The 24,544-nt window shown below is 36.6% G+C and overlaps 1 protein-coding gene across 2 annotated transcripts; it reads left to right on the top strand.

Annotated features, from left to right (window-relative positions):
- Positions 1 to 798: 798 nt before the first annotated feature.
- On the top strand, positions 799 to 23,656 carry LOC113051991 (myocyte-specific enhancer factor 2A-like). Of its 2 annotated transcripts, XM_026216209.1 has the most exons (11): positions 799 to 995; positions 9,177 to 9,358; positions 12,512 to 12,715; positions 14,904 to 15,038; positions 15,316 to 15,481; positions 18,406 to 18,456; positions 19,227 to 19,369; positions 19,484 to 19,510; positions 20,344 to 20,461; positions 20,571 to 20,697; positions 21,906 to 23,656. In XM_026216209.1, the coding sequence occupies exons 2-11, from the start codon at positions 9,305 to 9,307 to the stop codon at positions 22,243 to 22,245; spliced, it is 1,365 nt and encodes a 454-aa protein (XP_026071994.1). In that variant the 5' UTR covers positions 799 to 995; positions 9,177 to 9,304; the 3' UTR covers positions 22,246 to 23,656. The 2 variants fall into 2 exon arrangements, with proteins under 2 accessions (XP_026071994.1, XP_026071995.1); XM_026216210.1 differs by lacking the exon at positions 19,484 to 19,510 and having other exon boundaries at positions 800 to 995.
- The last annotated feature ends 888 nt before the right edge of the window (positions 23,657 to 24,544 follow it).

Below are 24,544 nucleotides of genomic sequence, written 5' to 3' on the forward strand. Positions count from 1 at the left end.
TGCATTTAATTTGGACGTTGTTTAATTAGTCACTCTAATGATCTGCAAATATAGTCACGTCTAATTGGTTGTGCCAGTGAAAATTTAAATGTAATTTGTTTTCTATGTATTTTTATGTTATTTCTCAACTGCGAGAAGAAATAAGACAGTTTTGAAATATAAAAAAAAAACAAATTTGACAAAGCATGCCAAAAATCTAATGTCAAGGCAGGCTGTAGTACATATTTCCTTAGTAATTCGGAAATGTATGGGTGTGTGTGGCTTGTTTGATTCCCAGTCAATTAATTAGATTTTTGTTCTTCAGCCTACAAAAAAGATCCCATACAGCACCGTCACCGACTTCACTGAAACTATAACATTCATTTATTTCATAAATCACCCTGAATGAAACATATTCATATATTTTCCTGTCTCTGACACTATATATTCCCCGTGACAGGCCAACAGATGTACTGTATCTCCTGCCCGCTCTTCATCTTCTCACTAACATTTCTAAAGATGACATTTAGTTTATCTACAGTAGAGTAGATTCATAGATTACTGTGAGGTCATTTCCTTTAATAATTTTACTATTCAAAAGCTCAAAACCTTTAACACACACACACACACACACATACTGTATATGGTTTATTTTTATGTATTATTATTATTTAAATGGGTGTGTGCGAATTTTATTAATTGATTTTTTAATTATTAATTTAATTATTTGTTTCTGCTCAGATAGATGCTGTAGTGCATCAGGCGTGTAAAGTGGCATGTTATTTGGTGACACAGGAGCCCGAATCAATCAGTGTATGTCTGTTTGTGAGGTGGGCTGGAAGGTCTCTGAAGGACACTGATGTAGGAGGGAGGAGCTGGGAGCTCTGGATCATCCAGCAGCGCGTGCACGAGAGCAAGAATGACTCGGGATAACACATCAATCCTAATGCTTGAATCCATCCGCTCGGTTTGCGCTCCTTTTGTCTTTCTCCAACTCTGAACGCGCCCGGCTGAAGGTAAGAGCTCAGCTGCTCTCTGATACAGCAATGTGGGTTAAAACCACCGATCAGTCACATTCAGTAACGTAATTTCACAACAATTTAAGTCGCTGATTTATTCCCATTTAAATGAAGTTACGCGCAATTGTGTGACGCCCGGCGTTCACGCGCTTTTGTTATTGAACGCATCTGTAAGTGATGTTAGGCGTGATGAAAGTAGAAAGTTGCTGCCACTTTGGTTCATGAAATTGGTTTATTCAGTTGCTGTTTAATCTTGTGTTGGAGCTTTATTCTTGACATTATCTATATCTTCAACACGTTTGTGTGTGTGTGTGTGTGTATATATATATATATATATATATATATATATATATATATATATATATATATATATATATACATACATATATATAGGCCTATATATATATATATATATATAGAATTTTTCTTTACATTTGCTTAAATATGTTATTTGCAATAGCTATTTATCGGCTTGTGATATAATAGAGTACAAAAATAAAACAAATTACATTGTACAATCACAAGGAATATGTAACTCACTATGGCGCTTTTCCACTGCGTGGTACTGTTCGGTATGGTTCACTTTTTTAGTACCAGTTCAGTTGAGGTTCCAAGTTTTTTAAATTTTTTTTTCAAATCAGATTAGAACAACCAAACTATAGCTTATATATATATATATATATATATATATATATATATATATATATATATATATATATATATATATATATATATACACAACAAAGATCTTGCAAAATAACCAAAAATGTTGGGGTTCCAGGTGAACCGTACCGTTAACAAAACATGACATGTAAACTCTGCTTATCACTGATTGGCCGGAGAGAATCGTCACTACTTGCGTCACTGAACTTGCGACACAAACACATCAGAACACCTATATTTAAGTCAGCACAGCCAAAAAAAATGGCTGTTTTGTTGTCTGTTGAGGAGGTGCAGAGGTTCCTCTCATCAATAGCAGAGGAGCGGATCCAGCGAGAGCTTGATGGATCGGCATCGAATGAAAAATAACGAAAGATGAATAATCCCGCCCACTCTAAAGTCAAGTCAAGTCACCTTTATTTATATAGTGCTTTAAACAAAATACATTGCGTCAAAGCAACTGAACAACATTCATTAGGAAAACAGTGTGTCAATAATGCAAAATGATAGTTAAAGGCAGTTCATCTTTGAATTCAGTGATGTCATCTCTGTTCAGTTTAAATAGTGTCTGTGCATTTATTTGCAATCAAGTCAACGATATCGCTGTAGATGAAGTGACCCCAACGAAGCAAGCCAGAGGTGACAGCGGCAAGGAACCGAAACTCCATCGGTGACAGAATGGAGAAAAAAACCTTGGGAGAAACCAGGCTCAGTCGGGGGGCCAGTTCTCCTCTGACCAGACGGAACCAGTAGTTCAATTCCAGGCTGCAGCAAAGTCAGATTGTGCAGAAGAATCATCTGTTTCCTGTGGTCTTGTCCTGGTGGTCATCTGAGACAAGGTCTTTACAGGGGATCTGTATCTGGGGCTCTAGTTGTCCTGGTCTCCGCTGTCTTTCAGGGCAGTAGAGGTCCTTTCTAGGTGCTGATCCACCATCTGGTCTGGATACGTACTGGATCCAGGTGACTGCAGTGACCCTCTGATCTGGACACAGACTGGATCTGGTGGCCACGGTGACCTCGGAATAAGAGAGAAACAGACTAATATTAGCGTAGATGCCATTCATCTAATGATGTAGAAAGTACATCGGGTGGTATGGGAAGTGTTCTATGCTATGTGTAAACTATGTGTAAGCCAGGTTAAAAAGATGGGTCTTTAATCTAGATTTAAACTGCAAGAGCGTGTCTGCCTCCCGAACAATGTTAGGTAGTTTATTCCAGAGTTTAGGCGCCATATAGGAAAAGGATCTGCCGCCCGCAGTTGATTTTGATATTCTAGGTATTATCAAATTGTCTGAGTTTTGAGAACGTAGTGGACGTAGAGGATTATAATGTAAAAGGAGCTCATTCAAATACTGAGGTGCTAAACCATTCAGGTCTTTATAAGTACCGTATTTTTCGGACTCTAAGTCGCACCTGAGTATAAGTCGCATCAGTCCAAAAATACGTCATGATGAGGAAAAAAACATAGAAGTCGCACCGAACTATAAGTCGCATTTATTTAGAACCAAGAACCAAGAGAAAACATTACCGTCTACAGCCTACAGGGCGCTCTGTGTTTTCAGTGCAGACTACAGGAGAACTGAGCAGCATAGAGCGCCCTCTCGCGGTTGTAGACGGTAATGTTTTCTCTTGGTTCATTTCTCTAGGTTCATGTCAAATTAATTTTGATTAATTAGTTGCACCAGACTATAAGTCGCAGGACCAGCCAAACTATGAAAAAAAGTGTGACTTATAGTCCGGAAAATACGGTAATAAGCAATATTTTAAAATCTAAACGTTGTTTGATAGGCAGCCAGTGCAGTGTGGACAGGACCGGGCTAATATGGTCATACTTCCTGGTTCTAGTAAGAACTCTTGCTGCTGCATTTTGGACTAGCTGTAGTTTGTTTACCAAGCGTGCAGAACAACCACCCAATAAAGCATTACAATAATCTAACCATGAGGTCATAAATGCATGGATTAACATTTTGGCATTTGACATTGAGAGCATAGGCCGTAATTTAGATATATTTTTGAGATGGAAAAATGCAGTTTTACAAATGCTAGAAACGTGGCTTTCTAAGGAAAGATTGTGATCAAATAGCACACCTAGGTTCCTAACTGATAACAAAGAATTGACAGAGACCAAACCAAGTCGAGTCGAGTCGAGCCGTGCCGTGCCAGGCTGAGTCGACATTAAGCAAGCGACATTATACAAAGAGTGTATGGGCTATGTTGTCATTTTGCAGCATTTTATGCTTTGCACTAATTGCCCCAAAATTGACTCTTAAGTAAAACTTAATGTATGATGTCATTGCATTAGATAAGAAAATATCAAATGGCATTTATGTGCATTTATTATTTAATATTTTTGAAGGCATAAAGAGTAATCAAATACACCTGTCTGAACACTAAAAATCACATCAATTGAATATTTTTGCAAAATACCACTGACTGATTCCACTTTATATATTGTTATAGATTGATTTCAGGTGCGAATTAAATGTAGATCCTTTTCGGGGAGCACTGTACTGCATGCTGTAATAAATCTTAACTTTAGGAATTTAACTGTTTATTAAACAAATGTGTTAACATTGTTTATTTAGTACACAAATGTATCACAAGCAAATTTTATTCAAACATTTAGACTATAAAGCTGTGTTCTGCTTCCAAATGTTAAAAGTCTATGCATCAAGTCAGTTTTGACAATGTCATTGATTCTCTTTCAAGTGCACTTTGAAGGATGCATTCAACTACTTCACATTGTCAGTTTACCTAGATTGACACAGAATTTGTAATCTAGTTAGACTTTATAGTTATACTGGCCCTTTTAAACTTTTATACTTAATGCATTACATTTAATCAGCGGCATGTCTGACCTACTGTAACATATGCATGTGTTACAATTTTTTAATTGCCTTTACTTGAGAATAAATCACTGCATGCTCACATGGGGTCAGATTCAACAACAGAGCCATAAACCTCTGGCTGCCTTCTGCCTGACCGCCGCTCCACATGTTTGAAACTAAAAAGATTGACCATCTTTCAGAAATTATACTCCTTAAATACAGAAATCAAATATAATTGTCTCTAAATATTAGCTCCCCAATCTGGCTTCCTGCAGTCCCGTGAAGCTTGCTTTTGTGAAGTGTAAATAGAAACGTCTGCGCTTTGCCAAATCAAACTGTTACATTAGATTTGAGGAAGGAGCATGAGTGCGCTTTATTAAACTGACTGTTAGGATTCAGTGATCGTGGCCAAACCAGAGGACTTGAGGCTTGGCGCTGTGCTTCTGGGATTGGCCTGCCAGCTACTCCAGGCTCTATTACTCGTGAGCTGGTGTCCAGTGCTTAAAATACAGTATAATACAGGATACATTTATGTTGTGAGCCACATGGCATACTGTGTTATTGTTCAATTATATCTCGCTAAGTTTTAGAACTTTAGGGAACAGTTTATGCATTATATTTGTAGTAGCATCTTCTAATAAAAATTCTGTAAGTGGTGAAAATCAAGTTTTAACATTGTTTGCACGCCTAGCTGATGTTTGTAATATGCTTAAAGACAACCCATGTAATAATTCATCAGTCAACAACAACAATGCTGAGCATTTTCAACTAAAAACTGACAAAGAAATGCTCATAAATCCAGTTTGAAACAACTCCGGTTCCCTGTTGTCAGAAGAATGTAAATCAATCTCATTAACTTGTGGGCCAGGGCTATTCATATCATTAGCTAAGCGTTTCCATCTAAGGATGTTGATTTTTAGAAGGTAGCTGTCTGAGATGGAGAACGTGAGCATGGTTAGTGTAACATTAGTAACACATTGTTAGCTGTTTGATAATGTAGTCAAGTCAGAGGCTAATGATATCAGTTACCGTTACGTGTCCAGCGCTGTAGAGAGTGATACATAAAATGCATTAGCATTCTGATACATGGACTTGTAGGACTTGTGACTCTTCCTCTGTGGATTCAGTTTCTGTTTCAGCCATGTATATCACTTGCCACTGTGTAGGCTTTACTTTGTGAAAGTGGAGCCGTATTCAGAGCTGGTGTGACTGAGTGGAGGTGGGGACTAATTTGCATATTCATGATACACTGTAAACTAAATGAGATAAGGGTGTAGATTTATATTCAAGCCAGGCATGAAGAAATTATTTTCATTAGTCGTTTCATTCATTTTGATTATCAAAGATGATAAACTTTCAGTTGGACAGATTTCTATTGAAATCAATTCTGTTGAAATTTGCCTGCAAAATTTGCAGAGCGACAGTGGGATTTTCCTCTATTATTACATGGCTTTTTGCAGTAGCCTACTTGACTTTGATTGGTCAGTCATGCCATTCTGCAGTTAAATCTTTCTCCATAATGACCGTTGATACCTATTTCTTAGTTTTTGGTGGTGTATTTCTTCTCATGTTATAAAATAATTTATATCCAAAACAGTATTTTATGTCTATTTGATAAATGACCATCTAATAAGCATGATAATGTACAGTCAGCTGATCACAATCACAAAGCAACTGTCTTTAAGGTGATAAACGGGCTTTATTTTGTGATAATGACCAGTTAACTGAGATTTAGAATCCAATTAGAATTTGGAATTTGTTCTGCATCTGACTCTTTTAAGCGCAGTTCCATTCACACGTTCACTCCACTCATATTGTTGTGTCTTTTGACATTTTTGTCCTTGTCGGTATGGAGAATCACATGAGGTTTCCTGATCTAATTGGAATTGGCTTAGTCCTTTTTTAATCCTATTCCTCAAAGCAATCCTCTCTAGATCTGTTAAGGATCTTTCGTGTGACCTTAAACTGAATTTTGTGCCAGTATTTTTATGAAGGAACTGTTCTCGTAGAAGTCGCTTCTTCATAGAGTTGAGGGTCTGTCGTCTTTTGCTGTTGTAAAATGTTAGAGGTTTGTTAGGAATTCTTTCCATCCAGGGGGAATTTTCCATTATCTGGGCTTTTGTTCACTTTTTCTTTTTGTATCTAATGTTTAGGAGTGACTGTATGAAATCTTATCTGTTTGTTCAAACAATGTAGTCAATATTTGGTATATCTACTCCAGTTGCTATTGCAATGACTAAAGACTTTCTTCTGGAACAGATCAGAGTTGTTATCAATATGTGGAAAGAGGATAGAAAACTGATCATTTTGCCACTGCTCACAAAATATGCTGTTTTTGATTTGAGCAATCAAATGAAAAAAAAAAAAAAAAAAAATTGGTTTCAGGTCTAGACATTCCTGAGTCTAACTAATTCAGAGTCAACATGAGATTAGCATACATTAGTCCTCAGTGTGAGCTTTATGATATCATGAAGAAGCACAGCAGGATGGAGTCTGTCAGTATAGATCTTACGTCCGGGACTTCTTGTTGAGCATAACAAAAATCAACCCCAAATATTTGCATGATGAATGATGAAATTTACTATAAACATTTGACTCCAAATTTACAGGAGTTCATCAGGCAGTCGTGAGTTATAACTAAACCAGTCCAGAACAAGTAGGCTACAATTAAACTCTGATTGCATTTCCAAAAACTCAAGAAGCTCAGTGCTTTATAAAGCAATCTGTCTGAATATATCTACAAAAATGAATGTTTCTGGCAGTAATGTCCTAAAACAGTCTAGTTAAATTACATCATAATAGAAATAATAACTTATGCAGATCTTTTTTGAATAGCAAAAACATGGATATGTAATAAAATGTTCAACAATAAAGAAATAAGATGCAACAGGCCCCTGAAGCCAGATGTAGCTGTGTCAGTCTGCATTTATTATGGAAACAATCACACAACCCTTAATTACTAGACGAGGCCTTGTAGGTTGGATGCAGTTGTCTTCATATAAGACCACAGGGTTTAATGCTGTGTCCATGTTTTGTGTAGTGAATTATTGTAAAAATGATTTATGTAAAGAGGCCAGACATTTACTCAGCTCCAGAGCACTATGGGAATATTATGTCATGTCTGTGTGCTGTATGACAATGCCAGTTGTGTTTCTGATGGAATTGCATTGGTCTGCTGGAAACATTCATTCCGTTTTTAAGTAACTCATTGTAAGTGATGTTTTTATCTGTGGAGCAGGGCATCTTTCAGCTCCTTTTATGGGAATGTAAATTAATTAAACAGACTCTGTGAGGATGGACCTCAAATTAGTGATGATTTGAATTGCAGTGATGATATACATATACTTTTTTTATGTTTTCTTTTTTTTTCAAGATGTATATGGAAACAGAATGCACTGAATGAACTGAACATGCAGCTGTTTGCATTTTAGGAAAAGTGGTGTTTTATTAACCACTGATGCAAACCCTCTTTCATTCCTACATGCATTCTCTCTCTTTTACACTAGGGAACGTACAGGTATTAACAATAAAATGGCATTAGTATCATCAATGAAATAAAAAGTAATTTGTACAAACATAATGTATTATTATTATTATTTTAAGTAATTTTAAACATGCAGTCCTGGTAAATATATAACATATAAGTATTCGCGTAGCTCAAACAGTATGGTGCAAGGAATGGCAAGCTCATGGGTTTGGTTTCCAGGGAATGAATACATCTGTTATAAATAATTGTATACCTTGACTGCAGATTGCATATTGCTTTTGATAAAAGTGTCTGCCAAAAGCATAAGTGTAAGTAAGTGAGAGACAAAACGTACATTTTAATGCACAGTCCTAAATATACAAGAGACTCAGTGTAAAATTATTGCTAAAATACACAGTGTTATTTTCTCGCACTGGCTCCTTCTTTTTTCACTTAGACAAGAGTTGATAGATCATAAGTAAGGCATCTGTTGGTTGCCCTGGTAACTGTGGAGAAGAGCGGGAAGGTGTGAAAGTGCAGGAATACGGGTGTTGTTCCTTTGTCTTCATCCATCAGATCTCAAGATCTGCTCCTTCACTGGGAACATCAGGCAGGAATTCTCTAAAAACAGGTTTGGGTGGATTTGCTATTAAAAACGGCACTTGTAGCCACTTTTTAGATCTTTTGAAATGTTTTTGATATGTTCTTATATTTTTTTGGGAGGCTTACTGAGTGAGGAGTAAATGCAAGCAAAAATAAAACCTTCATGGAATTATTTTATTTCTGTCTTTGATGTATATTACCGCTCTGGAAGGCAATGTCAGCCTGTGATGTGATGATGGATGGTTTTCTATCAGGATTGCCCAGATTACATGTCGTAATATCAGATTTACATGGGATTGTGGTAGATTATGTGCAACAGTAGCTGTATGATGTGGTTTTAATTGGAAACAAGATGGCTTGAATCCATGTTAATAAGAAATGCTGTTACAGTACTTTTCCTGCCCCCATAATCCGGTGGGTTTAGCGTAATACTGATGCTGTTTACACCAGCCAGCAAATCAGACTACATGTGTGTTTGATTATGCTGCAGGTGACACTGAAACGTTGCTTGCGATTTGTTTAGTCTTCACTCACTTTTGACTTCCACCTGTGCTGTTTGTGGTATTCGTGTAAATTGAGATTTCTATAAAAGCTTTGTTTGTCTCCTTGCATCTCTCGCAGGTTCTGGTGTGGTGAAGAATGCAGAGAGGTGTTTTCTTACGATGCAGTAAAACCAAAAAATAGTCTACTGTACCATAATCACTGGAAAGAAAAGAGGATTCTGATTAGCAAAGAGAAGCAAAGTGAGAATGGGGCGGAAGAAGATCCAGATTACCCGCATAATGGACGAGAGAAACAGACAGGTGAGATGAAGATGTCTGCAACATGAATCAAAACTAAAACTGCAATAGGAAAATCTATCGGTGCTTTCGGTTAAAGATACATGTGCATTTAATCTGTCATTTGTGAAAAAATTTATATATTAAATATATACACTACAGTTTGAAAGTGTGTTATAAAGAATTTAAAACTCTTATTCAGCAGGAATGCATTCAATTGACCAATTATGATAAAGTAAAAGCATTTATAATGTTACAAGAGAGAATGAATACGCTGGAGTGTTTCTTCACTGAACCACAATTAGATTTATAGTGCATCCTTTAAAAAGTAAAGAAATACATAAATGGAATTGTAAAGCATTCAGAAAAATTCAAATCCCTATGATTTTGATTCATAATCAATGGCATCTGTTATCACTGGATACAGCCAGTTGCATTACCATTAGTTTTATGTCAGAAAACGATGACTTGTACCTGTTTAGAGGCTTTTTTTAAAGATATCTTAAACTCTAATTTGACCATTGGAGCAGAGGGAACCTCGCACACCTTCATTCCTAGCAATCATGATTTAAATCTGTTAACAAATGATTTATATATCCAAATGTTCGCTCAGGAGCGCCCCGTGTCTCTTAAGCGTGTTTAATGAATGTACCGGTCAGACTCTGGGTGTGTCGTGGTGGGACCGGGCTGACCCTCCTCCGTGCGTCTGCACACAGGAGCTCTTGTCTGGGTTCCTCAGTGCGCTGCAGTCCCTGTGCTGTGGTCGCAGTAATTAGAGCAGGTCTGGGCTCCACATCTCTCATTAGGAGACCGGTCAGACTGAGGCCTTGTACAGTGTCTCTCTCTGCCCCTGACGGCCATCACTCACAGCAAAACCACAGGGACAGGCCTGAATTTGTCCAGTCTGTACTGTGATCTAAATTTAAAATACCAACCCGCACCACAAACCCTATCTAGTCTGGGCGCTCTTGTTCAGGAGAGTATTTTTGGTACACACAGTGTTTTTGATCAGTGATTTACACTGAAGGTTTTTAGTCCGTGACATGCATATGTCGAAATACTGTAGATTCCTATATACATGAATAATCCCTCTGTACTGTATGGGGTTAGTTTACTATATAGTCTTAGTGCAATAATTCACTATTAGCCATTTTATAGAAAGCCTTGATATATTCTAAGTGATAGCATGATACATACATACATACATATATATATATATATATATATATATATATATATATATATATATATATATATATATATATATATATATATATATATATATATATATATATATTTATTTATTTATTTATAAAAAAACGTTAGCTGTTACCATAGTTTTTGATGTTTCTGAAAGAAGTCTCTTATGTTTACCAAGGCTGCACAAAACAATATATATTAAAAAAATATGTATTTTAAAATGTAATTTATTCCTGTGATGCAAAGCTGGAGTTTTAGCATCATTACTCGTCTTCAAAGTCACATGATCCTGAAAAATAATAGAAATCATTCTAATATGCTGATTTGAATTTACTTAGTACACAATATAGTACATCAGATGGTAATTGCATTGTATTTTATAAATTCTATGCGAGTACTGTATTCATATACAGTAGTGTGGTATTTATATTGTACTCCAAAGTGTAAAAAACATATTACCTCCATAGTAACATATCAAGAAAAACATGGTATTGTCATTCTTCACTTATTTAAAAATATGTGCCATATTTTTAAGTAAGTACCATGGTATTTTCATAGGATACCATCAATGAACATTTCTTTTTTTCAGTTTTCAAAAAACAAATGGTAGCAGTTTGTCAAAAGAATAATGGTCTTATTATGGTACCATGCCCTAAAAAAATGGTAAAACCATGGTCATTTTGATACTGTTGTCTTTCAATTCTATAGAATAGTAAATACATTTTTATATTTTTGTTGCTTTCATTCTTTTTGACCCTGATTACTCTTTATCCACATGTAAATAACGTGATTATAGTTTGGTTGAATGAACCATTATTTTCTTATCCAAAATCAATAATCCCCTCACACTCTAAATAGAACGCTGTGTTTGAGCATCTCAGATGTGATTTTACACCGTGACATTGACAACAAACATCGAACGAGTTTGTTCTCAGTGTTTGCTGTAAGAATGTGGTTCTCAGCTGTGAAGTGGCAGCAAGCTTGAGATTCCTCAGGGAGGGTGATAATTGGCAGGAAACATGAGATGATCTGGCAACCCTAACAGCTGGGTCCCATCAGAAACATACACTCAGAAAAAATACAAATAATAATAATAATAAAAACAATATAGTACCATAGTCATTCTTGATAGAGTATTAAAAAAAGAGTTGTATGTAATTTTATAAACTACCCTTTTAACGTTTGTGGGTTGGTAAAAATTCTTTACGTTTTTGAAGAAATTTCGGTAGCACTTTATTTTACAGTATGTGTACTAACATGTACTTATAGTGAACTTACAGTGTATTTATCTACGAAAGTTCTGGTAACACAGGGTAACTACATGGGGTAGGGTTAGGTTTAGGGGTAGGTTCAGGGTTAGTACCTAGTTATTATTACATAGTTATTGTAATTACTATAAGTAGTACATAGTATGTACATGAGGAACAGGACTGTAAAATAAAGTGCTACCCAAATTTCTTATGCCCACCAAAGTTGTATTATCTGATAAAATATACAGCAAAAACGGTTACACTATAAAGTATTATTACAATTGAAAATAACTGTGTTCTATTTTTTATTAAATTTTAAAATGTAATTTATTCCTCCAGTCTTCAGTGTCTCACGATCCTTCAGAAATCAATCTAATGTGCTGATTTGCTGCTCAAGAAACATTTCTTATTACTATCAATGTTGAAAACCAATTTTGACCAATTTAAAATGTCTTTGTAGAATGAAATTACTAATTTCTTTCAAAAAAAAAAAAAAAAAGACTTACTGACCCCAACATTTTAATTGATAATATAAAGATTAACACTTATAATAAGTAAATGTAGGTTATACGTAAGTTATAGTTTTTCAATCTAGGCAAAACCAGTTGTAACAAAATCCACATCAGTCAACAGATGTTAAACATATTACTGAAACTCCGTAGTTGATATCGTTGACCATAAGGATAACATATACAGCTTTCTGATATTTCTCCTGTCGTTTTCCCAGGTGACATTCACAAAGAGGAAGTTTGGTCTGATGAAGAAGGCGTATGAGCTCAGTGTTCTGTGTGACTGTGAAATAGCCCTGATTATCTTTAACCGCTCCAATAAGCTCTTCCAGTACGCCAGCACAGACATGGACAAGGTCTTGCTCAAGTACACCGAATACAACGAGCCTCACGAGAGCAGAACCAACTCAGACATTGTAGAAGTAAGTGGCTACACATTTTTGACAACGTGGGAATTTCAAAAGCAGAATAAAATCTTAATTGCTATGTGCTTGTGACATTCCACAGTAGTGATCTTGATCCATTCTGAATCTTATGACCCATATCTGATTGAATCTCTCACAGAACGCCCTTGAACAGATTACACTAATGCATGTCGTAGCATCTGGAGATGCGGGGTGCATTTACTGATGCTGTAATACAGTTAGCAAACATTTGGGCCACATTTCAAGCATGCAGGCTGAAGTAATTATAGATCACTGTCTTCAGTGAGGCATGTGCTCAAATTACATATTCATTTTCACATACATTTGCTCTATTTATAATTAACATGTGATAGTGGCCAAGGTTATTCTATTACCTTTATTATTATTTATTCCATGGTGAAAAAAAAAAACAATTACGAGATTTAAACTCAGAATTCTGGAAAAAAAAAATGTAAGCGAAATTTAAACTAGAAATTGAATCAGAATTTTGAGCTATAGAGTTGCAATTTTTTTTTCCATTTCCTGCCAGAAAAAGGGCTTCCATAGTTTTCTATTTGAATATATTTTGAAATGTAATTCAGTCCTGTGATGCAAGTTTCTGTACAGATGCCAGATTTAAAGGAAATAGTGAATGTGTGTTCAATGTCCAGCTATCTGTAGCTAAATGCTGGTGCCGAAGTCATGTGAACAGATTGTTTTTGAGTGGTGCTAATTGGTTGTAGCTAAAAATAAGGATCCAGTCTTATCCAACATTCATACTGAGGAAACCTGAGATACTATCAGTCAAGGACGTGGAACTCTTGGCGAGAGCTGCTCTCATTGGCCTCCATGAATCACAAATCACTTATGTGTACCAGAAATGCATTCTGAATAAAAAACAAATTATGTGTGCTACACACTTACTACTGAGGTTGTGATTTGCCTACAGGAATTTTGAGCCCAGTTGCCACTTTAATTTGATAATAATTTATAATATGTATCCAAATAGAAATTATTTTAAAGATCGAAAAGGAGGGTCATCTAAGGAGAGAGAAAAGTATTAGACCTGCCTCTAAGTTACAATTAATTGTACCTCGGCGTTATAGGAAAAGTTTACCCAAATATGACAGTTTACTGAAAATGTTCTCACCCTCAGGCCTTCCAAGATATAGATGAGTTTGTTTCTTCATCAGAGCAGATTTTGGAGAACTTGCGCATTACATCACTCGCTCACAAGTGGATTTTTTTGCTGGTGGAAGCGTTATTATGGATCATGTTTTTTTTAGCCAGAAACAGCATTGGTTTGAAATCCCTTAATTAATGATGGATTTGTTATTTTTGCTTTCTCGTACAGTATGCGTCTCCTCTACAATTTCTGAATAGATTTAGTTGAAATTTCTAAGTGAATTTTGTGTAATTTTGTATTTTTGTATTTATTTATTTTTATTGGAGTTTGACCATAGCAAATCCATTCTGCATTGATTACTGAATGACCAGGAAATTGGTCATAAAGTGCATTAACTTCTTCAACCTGGACTTCCTGTAGCCAATGATAATGATTTGAGTGTGATAGATCTAGTCAAAAATCTTCACTGCATATCACATTTTGGTTTTGATTTCCATAATATCAACACCTAAATTTGTTTATCAGATTAATTGAGATTCAGAACCTCTTATCTGAACTTTTCAACCTCTATCTGAGTCACGTGTAATGTAAGGCCCAGTTATAACTTTAAAGCACAGAGTTACAGCATTACAGACGCCTGAGGATGAGATAAGCTTCTGATTTCCATTCACTCTCATAAGGGCTCTTAAACTGCTGCAAGAAGGTCCTCAGTCTACTGTCCTGCACTAACACTTTTGCTTTAGGACTGTAATGTTCAGTAATAGGTAGGAAAATATCCAAAAGAATTAAAAAAAAAATTATTATACATGCAATATGATGAGGTCACATGAAACATAATAATGCCCACTTTATTTACATGCTATAAAAAAAATAGAAGGTAGTATTTAGTGTAGCTGAATACTGTATTTTGCTTTTGGTTTATAATTAATAAAAGTAAAATGTATTTTCAAAGAAAAATAATCAACATTTCAAGCAGACTAAGCCTTATATTTGTATTTTTTTGCATATAGACATTGAATATTATAGTGAATGTTAGAGTTTTAATGCCATCATATTGTACGTCTGTGCTGTTCCCTACAGGTGCTGAACAAGAAGGAACAAAGAGGTTGTGACAGCCCAGATCCAGAAGCTTCATATGTCCTCACGACTCACGCGGAGGAGAAATATCAGAAGATTAATGAAGAGTTTGACAACATGATGAGAAATCACAAAATTGTAAGAAAAGTGTAATGTATGTTTTTCATCTTGGCATCCCTGTTACACTACACTACTTTTCAAAAGTTTAGGACTTTTTGACTTTTTGACTCTTCAAATGCTCACCACACCACCTTAAAAATTACATAGCAACATCATTACAACCACTCCAAACACTCTAGCGCCTGCACACAGTAGGCAGCAACACTCTAAAAGCATCCAAAACAGGCAACCTCTGCTATTTAATCTAACTTATCCCTTGACATCTCTCTCACATCATCTTCTCTGTCTCTATCAGCCGGCTGCTTTGGGTCAGCAGAGTTACTCGATACCGCTGACTTTGCCCATCACAAACCCCACCATCCTGTCCTACTCTCTGGACACCCCAGTATCCCTCAGCGGGACGAATGTACTGTCTGTATCCTCCAACACTCCCCAGAGCAACAACAGCACTGCTGTCATGGGTCAGTATCTATTGTTCATCATTACCATGTGCTTTTGAATGCAATACCATCATGATGTGGTTTCCTGCACAACATACATAATAATGCTGTGGTGTACAATAGTAATTCCATGTTGTATTTTGAGGATGCTTGGAATACCATGTAAATACAGTGGTTGATATGCTAATCATTTATTTCCATGGTAAATATCTAAATATCATGGGATTGCCATTGCTTTGGTTCAGTCATAACTCCATTTATTCCAAACCTGTATGAATTTCTTTCAGCTGTTGGACACAAAAGAAGATATTTAGAAGAATGTTGGTAACCAAAAAGTTAACAGTAACCATTGACTTCCATGGTATTGTTTCCCATACTATGAAAGTCAATGGCTAGTGTCAACTGTTTGGTAGCCATTGACTTCTATAGTGTAATGTTTACATACTATGTAAGTCAATGGTACTGTCAATTGCTTGGTTAACAGTCTTCTTCAAAATATCTTCTTTCGTGTTCAATAAGTGTAGAAGTGTAGAAGTCAGACAGACCAGCGAACTTGCTCTGCTCAAGCAGGTCAGATACTTGGGACCCAAAGCCAGGATTGCAACCACAGTGCCGCAGGACCCAGTGTAACTGAGATGTCTGTAGAAGTTAAAGGAAACTGCATGATGGAGAAGGTACCCAGTGAAAACAAGGATATCAGTCCACTAGAAGTACATCCCACAAAGCCAATGAGGAAGCAACCAGGTTAGTTCAACAAGATCAAGTGGCCTAAGGCAAATGATTGGATTGCTTGTTAGAGGAGTCAACTGTTAGAGCTTGAGTTGCAAAGCAGTGTCAAGAAAAACCTTAACAGCCTTGGAAAGATCACCTTTGAAGAATGCACAGGGAGGTTTGGCGAGGTCAGTAGGAAGGAGCCCACAGCCCCAAGGAAAGCAAGGAGAGAAAGGGAGATTGAGAATCAGCTCTGCCGGAACTAAAGGAAAGTGGCACCCAAGGAAAAAGTTGGCCTGAAGGAGCTGTGGGACGAACTTAAACAAATCTCTGCCAAGCTGCAAAGAGTGGCTACACTGCTCGGCTCCCCAGAGTATGTACAACATCTAGCCCTACCGACAGAGCCATTTGATACATGCCCACCTAAGTTACGAGAGGTGGAGGAGGTTATCAAGAAGGCATGGTCAGCATCAGCCCCGGGACTAATGGGCTTCCATATAAGCTGTACAAGAGCTGCCCCCAGGTGGTTAAGATACTGTGGTAGCTCATGAAAAGTCCCAGCAGAGTGGCAACAAGCTGTTGGTGTGTTCATTTCCAAAGAGTAGAACTCCAATACAATCAACCAGTTCTGAAACATTGCCTTGTTGAACGTGGAGGATGAGCAACTTTATCATGGGGAATGGATGCATTGACGCAAGCTACCAGAAGGTCGGAATCCCAGGCTTGTCTTTATGTATCAAGCATTCTTCTGTGATTTGGGATTAAATTCAGCATGCAAAGAGGGAGAAGAGCGACCTGCATGTGGTGTGGCTAGATCTTGCCAGTGCATATGGCTCAGTGCTGCACAAGCTGCTATAATTTGCCATGGAATTATTTTATGTCCCAGGTTGTGTGCAGAACATTATCACATTATACTTCAGCAACCTGTACATGTGCTTTACTCTGGAAGGCTAATCAACAGGATTGCAATGGCTGGAATGCGGGATTGCCATGGGGTGTGCCATATCCCCCATCCTATTTTTTTTAGCCTTCGAGGTAATCCTCAGAGGAGCCAGGCAAGTAGTCAGGGGCATCAAGCTACCATCAGGCGGGAGGCTTCCACCATTGAGGAGCTACATGGATGATGTAACAGGCACCCTTCGGACGGCTCCGTGCATGACCAGGCTCCTCAAGCGCTTTGACGAGCTGCTTAAATGGACAAGAATGAAGAGCAAGGCTGAAAAATCAAGAAGTCTCTCGATAAGGAAAGGCGTGCTGTATGTCAGGACCATCTTCGTTGTTGGAACCATTGAGAAGCTTGGTAATGCAGTACACCACAGATTTATCTGACATGCAGATGGGGAAGCTAGCCAGGCAACAACTTGCAGTGGGCTTGTCAAGAATTGAGCAAAGCCATCTGCCTGGGAAGCACAAAGTGTGGTGATACCAGCATGCATTAAACCAACGTGTGCTGTGGCCTCTAAAGGTCTGTAAAATTATTACTATTCCGGAGGTTAGCAGGAAGGACAGCCTTGCCAATAGCTACATTCAAAATTGGTTGGGATTGAAAGTCTCTTTGGCCGGAATATGCTGGAGCTCCCCATCAAATCCATCAGCCTAGGGTACAAGTAAGAGCTAGATTGTTCTGGAGCTAAAGGACTAGGAAATCAAGAGGTGATGGGGTTAGTCCAGACCGGTCAGTCTAGCCTAGGGTGGGGAGCACCACAGCAGCTCTGGTCTAAAGCCACCAAGAGGCAGCAGGAGACCATGGTGGTGGATGAAATTACCAGGCTGGAGCAGGAGTAAAGGCCATATCCAATGGCAGTCAAGGAGCCTGGACGCAATGGGACGTGACTGTGAACAGGCGCATTACCTGGGCAGTTAACTGGAGTACGCGGCAGTCAAGGCTCAGCTTCTGTTAAAGGCGACCTTTGACACCATCCCATGCCCCTGGAACCTCACCCAGTGGTTTGGAGACAAGGTAGGCTGCCCGCTGTGTGGCAACATAAAGACAAGCATCCAGCATATCTTATCAGGGTGCAAAGTGGCATTGATCCAGGGACACTTCAGGTGGCAAAGCCAAAGCAGGAACAACATCTCACCTGTTTAATGATCCAAAAGAAAAAATAAATTCATACAGGTTAGGAACAATTTAAGGGTGAGTAAATGATAACAAAGTTTCATTTTGGGGTGAACTATCACTTTAAACAGTCATACAACGGTTTTGTTTGTTTAATTAATATCCATATGTTTAGATGGGATGCAAGACGCCACTCTTCCAAATGGTGTGCACTCCAGTTATGTGGGTAGGTACTTCCTTTTTTGGTTAACTTATACAATGTGTCCGAAAGTAATGATAAAGTTCAATTAAGGTGCCAGTCTATTTAAAGAACACACATTAAACATGTGATTTACTTCCCTGCATGCTGTGCAATTCTGTTTAAATGAAAGATAAAATTACAAACCATTCACAAATCATGCGAATGTTTTTAAAAGGTTGGATGTGTACATAGTTTACTGTAATTTACTGTATTACGGGTATGAAGCCATCAACTTGAAACTATACTGTACTGCACTTATATGGAGCATATAAATGAAAGTAGCTGAGAATGTGGCAGATCCTGTATGTGTATATTACAGTACGTGTTAATCACGGATGTTGATTGATGTGGTCAGGACGCGAAGTCATGACCTCATGCATGAAAAATTGATTTCCTTATCCACCACTTGTCCTTTCTGCGTTCCTTATTTGTCAGTTAATGAAATGCTCCAGGTTATAAATAATGTTTTTTTTATATAATATTATATAATATATATTATATATTACTAGTATATTATAGTAAAAATATTTCAAAATATTATTTTATTTATTATTATTTTTATTGTAGTTTTGATCAAATAAATGCAGCCTTGATGCAACACAAGAGACTTCTTCAAAGAACATTAAAAAATCTTACTGCCCCCAAATTTTTTAACTGATCCTCCCCACCAAGTTGTACGTTTGATGTAAGCACACACTTTTAACCTATACCTCACCCAAATTGTAATAATATCCCTTTTGTTGTGCCTCATTCAGCCAATGGATTTGTTGGCAGTTCAGAAGGAAACCGTATGGGAAGAGTTGTTTTGGCAAAATCTCAAGCGTCATCAACAGGGGGCCATAAACCTGATCTCAGAGTGCTCATTCCTCCTGTGTGCAAGCGCACTGTCTCTTCACTGGTGAGAGTTTGTTTTGTGTGCCATCAACAACATATCTACAGTGTGCCAGAGAAACATCCTGACAATAAGAAAGTATTGATGTCTGAAACTGTCCTTAAATCTATTTCTTGCAAGCCGCAAGAGGAAGGAAAGAAACATTTGGTAAGGGGAATTTGATTATATTTAATTCAGAAAAGCTTTTTAAAAATGACTCATTAACTAGGTCATAAGAAATGTAAGAAAATCAGTATTGTTACAGCTGCCTTTTGTTTAACAGTTACATGCTAATTACAGGCCATCTAGTGGTTCAGGGAAACATTAAAATCACTGAAACCTTTATACACTGCTCAGTTTTTAGTTAAAACAATATTTAACAGAAAATCTAGTCCCAAATATGATTAAGACATTTAAGACAAATCTGTGTACATAAATTATTATATTTTTGCTTTGTTCTTCTTTGTTTTGTTGTTTGTTCTTTTTTAAACTTGTTTTTGATTTGCTTTGTTTTGTTCTGTTTCGATTCCTCTTGTTGTTGTTGTTGTTTTTTGTTTGTTTTTTTGCATTCATTCATTTATTTTTGTTTTATTTTTGTTGTGTTTGTTTTAATTTGTCTGCTTTTTCTGTTCATTTTGTTTATTTTATTGTGTTATTTTGTTTTGCTCTGTTTGTTCTGTTCTGTTCTGTTCTGTTCTGTGTTGTTTTGTTTTTTTTCATTTAATATAGTGAGATTTAGTCATCTTAAGTTTGGCTAAAGTGCCCAGATTTTTTGGTGTTTTTTATGTTAGCTAATTAGCTGCACGTATCCATAATATCAGCTCCAACTTTTGTAAGTGATGTATGGTAGTCTGATTACACTGTCAAAACTGATCATTTTGAAGAGAAAACATAAAAATTAATTAATAATACAGTGTTATTGTTGTCTGTAAGCAGCTTATTCCTTCACACAAATCAACCCCTATTGTTTCCACTGTGTCCTTTGTTTATTTAAACATCAGCAAATAGAGAACTCTCAGTCCAGCCAATCACTGACTACGCCTGTGGTATCCATGGCAACCCCCAGTCTGCATCCTCAGGGCCTTGTATACTCAGCCATGACCTCGTCATTCAGTACAGGTATATATAATTGACCTATACATAATAAATCATCTAATAATAATAGATTCTGGACCTCATGACACTACTGAATGACTATTGTACTTTTTAACTCTTTCGTTTTTTATAGATTTTGCCCTGAGCAGTACAGAGCCCAGTTCTTCACACAGCTTCAGTTCCCCAGATGCTGTCACATCAGCATCAGGGTCTTCATGGAAACACAGTCAACATGGTCAGCCAGGCTTCAGTGCTCAGAGGTTAGACTGTGGGATTGAGGTCTGATGCCACAATATGGCATGCATTTCCATCATTCACCCATGTGTTAGAGTGTTAAACTGCAGACGGATTTTATACCTGATTTGAAAAAAAGTGAAACAATTTATTAGGTCAGAGTAAGTTTGACTAGCTGGAAAAGCACATTTACGAAACTACGATGAAGTAAGGTAAAAGGTAATCTTTACCTAATCCATACCAGTTTTCTATAATAGGTTAGTGGATCAGGCTCTTTTTTGTTGGTTCAAATAGCTCAGGGAAGTCCCACCTAGCACAGCTCGTCAACTACCTAAACCAGCATTCATAAACCATTTTACTTTTATTTATTTATTATTTTATTTTTACAAAATTTTTGTTTTGTTTCAGAGACAGTTACATTTATTATTTTTGCTAACATTTAATTATTTCGAATAACCTGCATTTTATGAATCATGCACAATAAGACCAATAATACTAAATGTAAAACATAATGTCTTTAACTATGCAAATTTTGTTTTCATGTTGACTTCAAGACAATCACTTCGGTTGTTGAGTTTGGTATTGGTATTTTTTGTATGTTTTCTCTCATGTCTCTTACAGTATGCCTGCCAATGCTGCATTTATTAAATCAAAAACATATAAAAAAAAAAAAAATGTGAAATATTGTTACAATTAAAAAAAAAACCTGATTTCTATTTGAATTTATTTTCAAATGTAATTTATTCCTGTGAAGTAAAACTGTATTTTCTTTTCAGCCTACTTCCTCCGTGTCACATGATCCTCCAGAAATCATTCTGATACGCTGATTTCCTGCTCAACAATTATTATTTTCAATGCTGAAACTAGTTGAGCTGCTTAACATTTTTGTGTAAATTATGATAATTATATATATTGTTTTGATGAGTTCTTATATAAATATAAAGTTATAATAATAATTATCATAGAAACTGATAAATATAAAGTTATTATAATAACATTATAAAGAAACTGATAAATAGGAATTGATAAATAAAGTTTGGGATGAGTTCTTTGATAAATAGAAAGTTTAAAAGAACAGTGTTACACATTACTGTCACCTTTGATAAATTATTTTTTTTTAAACAAAATTATATTTATTTCTTTCAAAACGTTGTCTTAGTGACTCCAGACCTTTAAACAGTAGTGTAAATAACATAGTACTAATAACCATCTTAGTTGTCTTGTTTCTTTCCAGAAACATACAACCTCAAGTTCAGGCCTCGGACTCTTCCAGCAACTCCATCAGCATCAAATCAGAGCCCATCTCCCCTCCAAGAGAGCATGCCGGCCCCTCGCTGTACCACACCATCCACCCCAGGCCTCGGCCCAACTCCAGACAAGAAGTGGGCCGCTCTCCTGCTGAGAGCTTCAGCTCTTCTGGTAGTTCATATGAGGGCAGTGACCGTGAGGACCAGCGGCTGGACTCTCACACAGTTGCCGCATCATCAGGACAAAGTAGTCGATCATCACCAGAGGCCGAGTACCAGGAAGATCCCTCAGTCAAACGCATGCGCACAGAGAGCTGGGTAACTTAGGATGGCTTTTTTAAATAACATTTCAGATATGCAGACTGCTGCTGTAGTGCAACAAACATAAAGTGCTGCTTTAAAAGAGTCTCTGAAAGGTAAAAACACAAAGACAGTTATTGTGAATGGGTGTGTTCTGTTGTTTGTATTGTTTTAGGATTAACAAAGTTACGAAGTGTCTGACTCTTTGTTTTTCTCCATAGAGGGTTAGCTTTGCTGCATTATTTGCAGTATATTATTTTTTGCGAGCCAAATGTGTTATTTTACCTTTTGTATGTTTATCTGAATCCTCGTTCAAAGCCATATAAATATTGATAGGGATTTACTATTTGCTGTCATTTAGTGCAATTAAAAATTTTAAAAGACATTTCATTTTGTTTCATTTTTGTGCTATAGAAAAAAAAAAGAAAGAAAAAAAAACCCTCTTTGAAATGGCAAACTTAATCTTCTGTGGAGTGTTGACTTGTCGGTTGCACTTTATTTTACAGTATGTGTACTAACATGTACTTATAGTGAACTTACAGTGTATTTATCTAAGAAAGTTCTGGTAATACAAGGTAACTACATGGGGTAGGGTTAGGTTTAGGGGTAGGTTCAGGGTTAGTACCTAGTTATTAGATAGTTATTGTAATTACTATAATAAGTACATAGTATGTACATGAGGAACAGGACTGTAAAATAAAGTGCTACCGACTTGTCTGTCGAGTTTTAGATGAACCTCAGGTATCTGCATTTCAATCATCAACTGGCAGCCAAATAACACTTTCAGTTCTTTCAAGATTTTTGGTGGATAGATGATAAAATGGCCCAAAAATCATTAATTAATTAGATTTATTAATATAACCACCTAGCAACGCCTTTGTGGGTGATAAAATGATCTAATCATAATTTGAATTATTTTTTTTTTTTCTTAAAACTACAATCCTTCTATAAGAGAACACATAATAAACATGTCATATTCATAATCAAATATCTAAACATCTGTGAATTAGATGTTTAATATACACAATGTAAATACTGTCTGCCTGATTACACAAGCATTTAAAAAACATATGAAAAGTATTTAAATGTCTTTTATGGTGTTTTTATCCTTTATTCTGATTCTGCTGAATGTGACGGGGATGCTGTAAAGGTACAGTCGAGTTTATAGCCAATTTCTAGTTGTTTTGTGAGGTTTCTGATGAGACGTTTAGGCATTTTGCTGCTAATACCAGGTTTTATTTGACAGCTTTCCTCTTTCCTGACACAATATGTTCATTAGGCCAATGCCCTCAAAATCTTCCTTCATGACATATAAAATCATTTTACACTGATGCCAATACATTCTATGGAACTCTGTTAGTTGTTTTTTTCTCAAATCCAGCTGACCCCTTTATTGTTTGTTATTCTAATAAATGGCAATAAACATCACATGATTCACTTCTGTCGCTGTCTGTGTGATTTAACTGCTTTAGAGCTAGAAATGTTTCATATAATAATTAACTAGGTCACTGACTTTTGTGGAAGGCTATATCACAGGATGTGAATTCTTTGATGATGCTTGAAGTTTTTTCCTCATCACCTCAGCATGCATAGATGACATTGTTCCCACCATTTCCACATTTGTCTTGCACTGAACACTACTCAACTTAAAACCATACCTTCACTAGTTTAAAGTTTAGTTAAAGGGATTGTTTTGAGTGATCGGAACTCTTTGCATAATGCTTTGAATTACGTTAAACATTCATTCGGTGCTTTATTGCACAAGTTGCAAAGAAAATACAGTAAAACGTATTTAGCTGATTCAAGAGATGTAGATCTGGACCAACCTGGGCTGACAAAAAAATGTGATAGAATTTATATAAATGTGTAGTTAAACCTGTAACCTTGCAGTCACTTGATCCTTTAACCACTAGATGACAGCATCACATAGAACAATAACTTACTGCACCAAAACAATCTAAACATAATTTGTCCAGAACTTATTATTCTTCCTCGAGACTTATCTTCAAATGGCCAAAGAACGAACTCCCTGGGCAACAAATCTATTTATTTTGGGACAATGCGTGTCTTTCTCCAGGGGGCGCCTGGTGGCTCCCCATCATAGATCAGTGGCAGCTTTCAGTTTCACTTATGGCTTCACAAATGAAAATGCATCCCGTCAATCTTCATAAACCTATATAGCTGGTTATCTCAAACAACGGTGAACGGTGCATCCTTAACAGCGCTGAGAAAAGTAACAAGTGTCACGTGACAGCGCTGCACGCGTGAGAGTTTCACAGCGATCTAGACATTAAATTTACAACTTAAAGAATTGCACTGAAAAAAA

Source organism: Carassius auratus, chromosome 32, assembly GCF_003368295.1.
Source record: "Carassius auratus strain Wakin chromosome 32, ASM336829v1, whole genome shotgun sequence".
NCBI classification, from domain to species: Eukaryota; Metazoa; Chordata; class Actinopteri; order Cypriniformes; family Cyprinidae; genus Carassius; species Carassius auratus.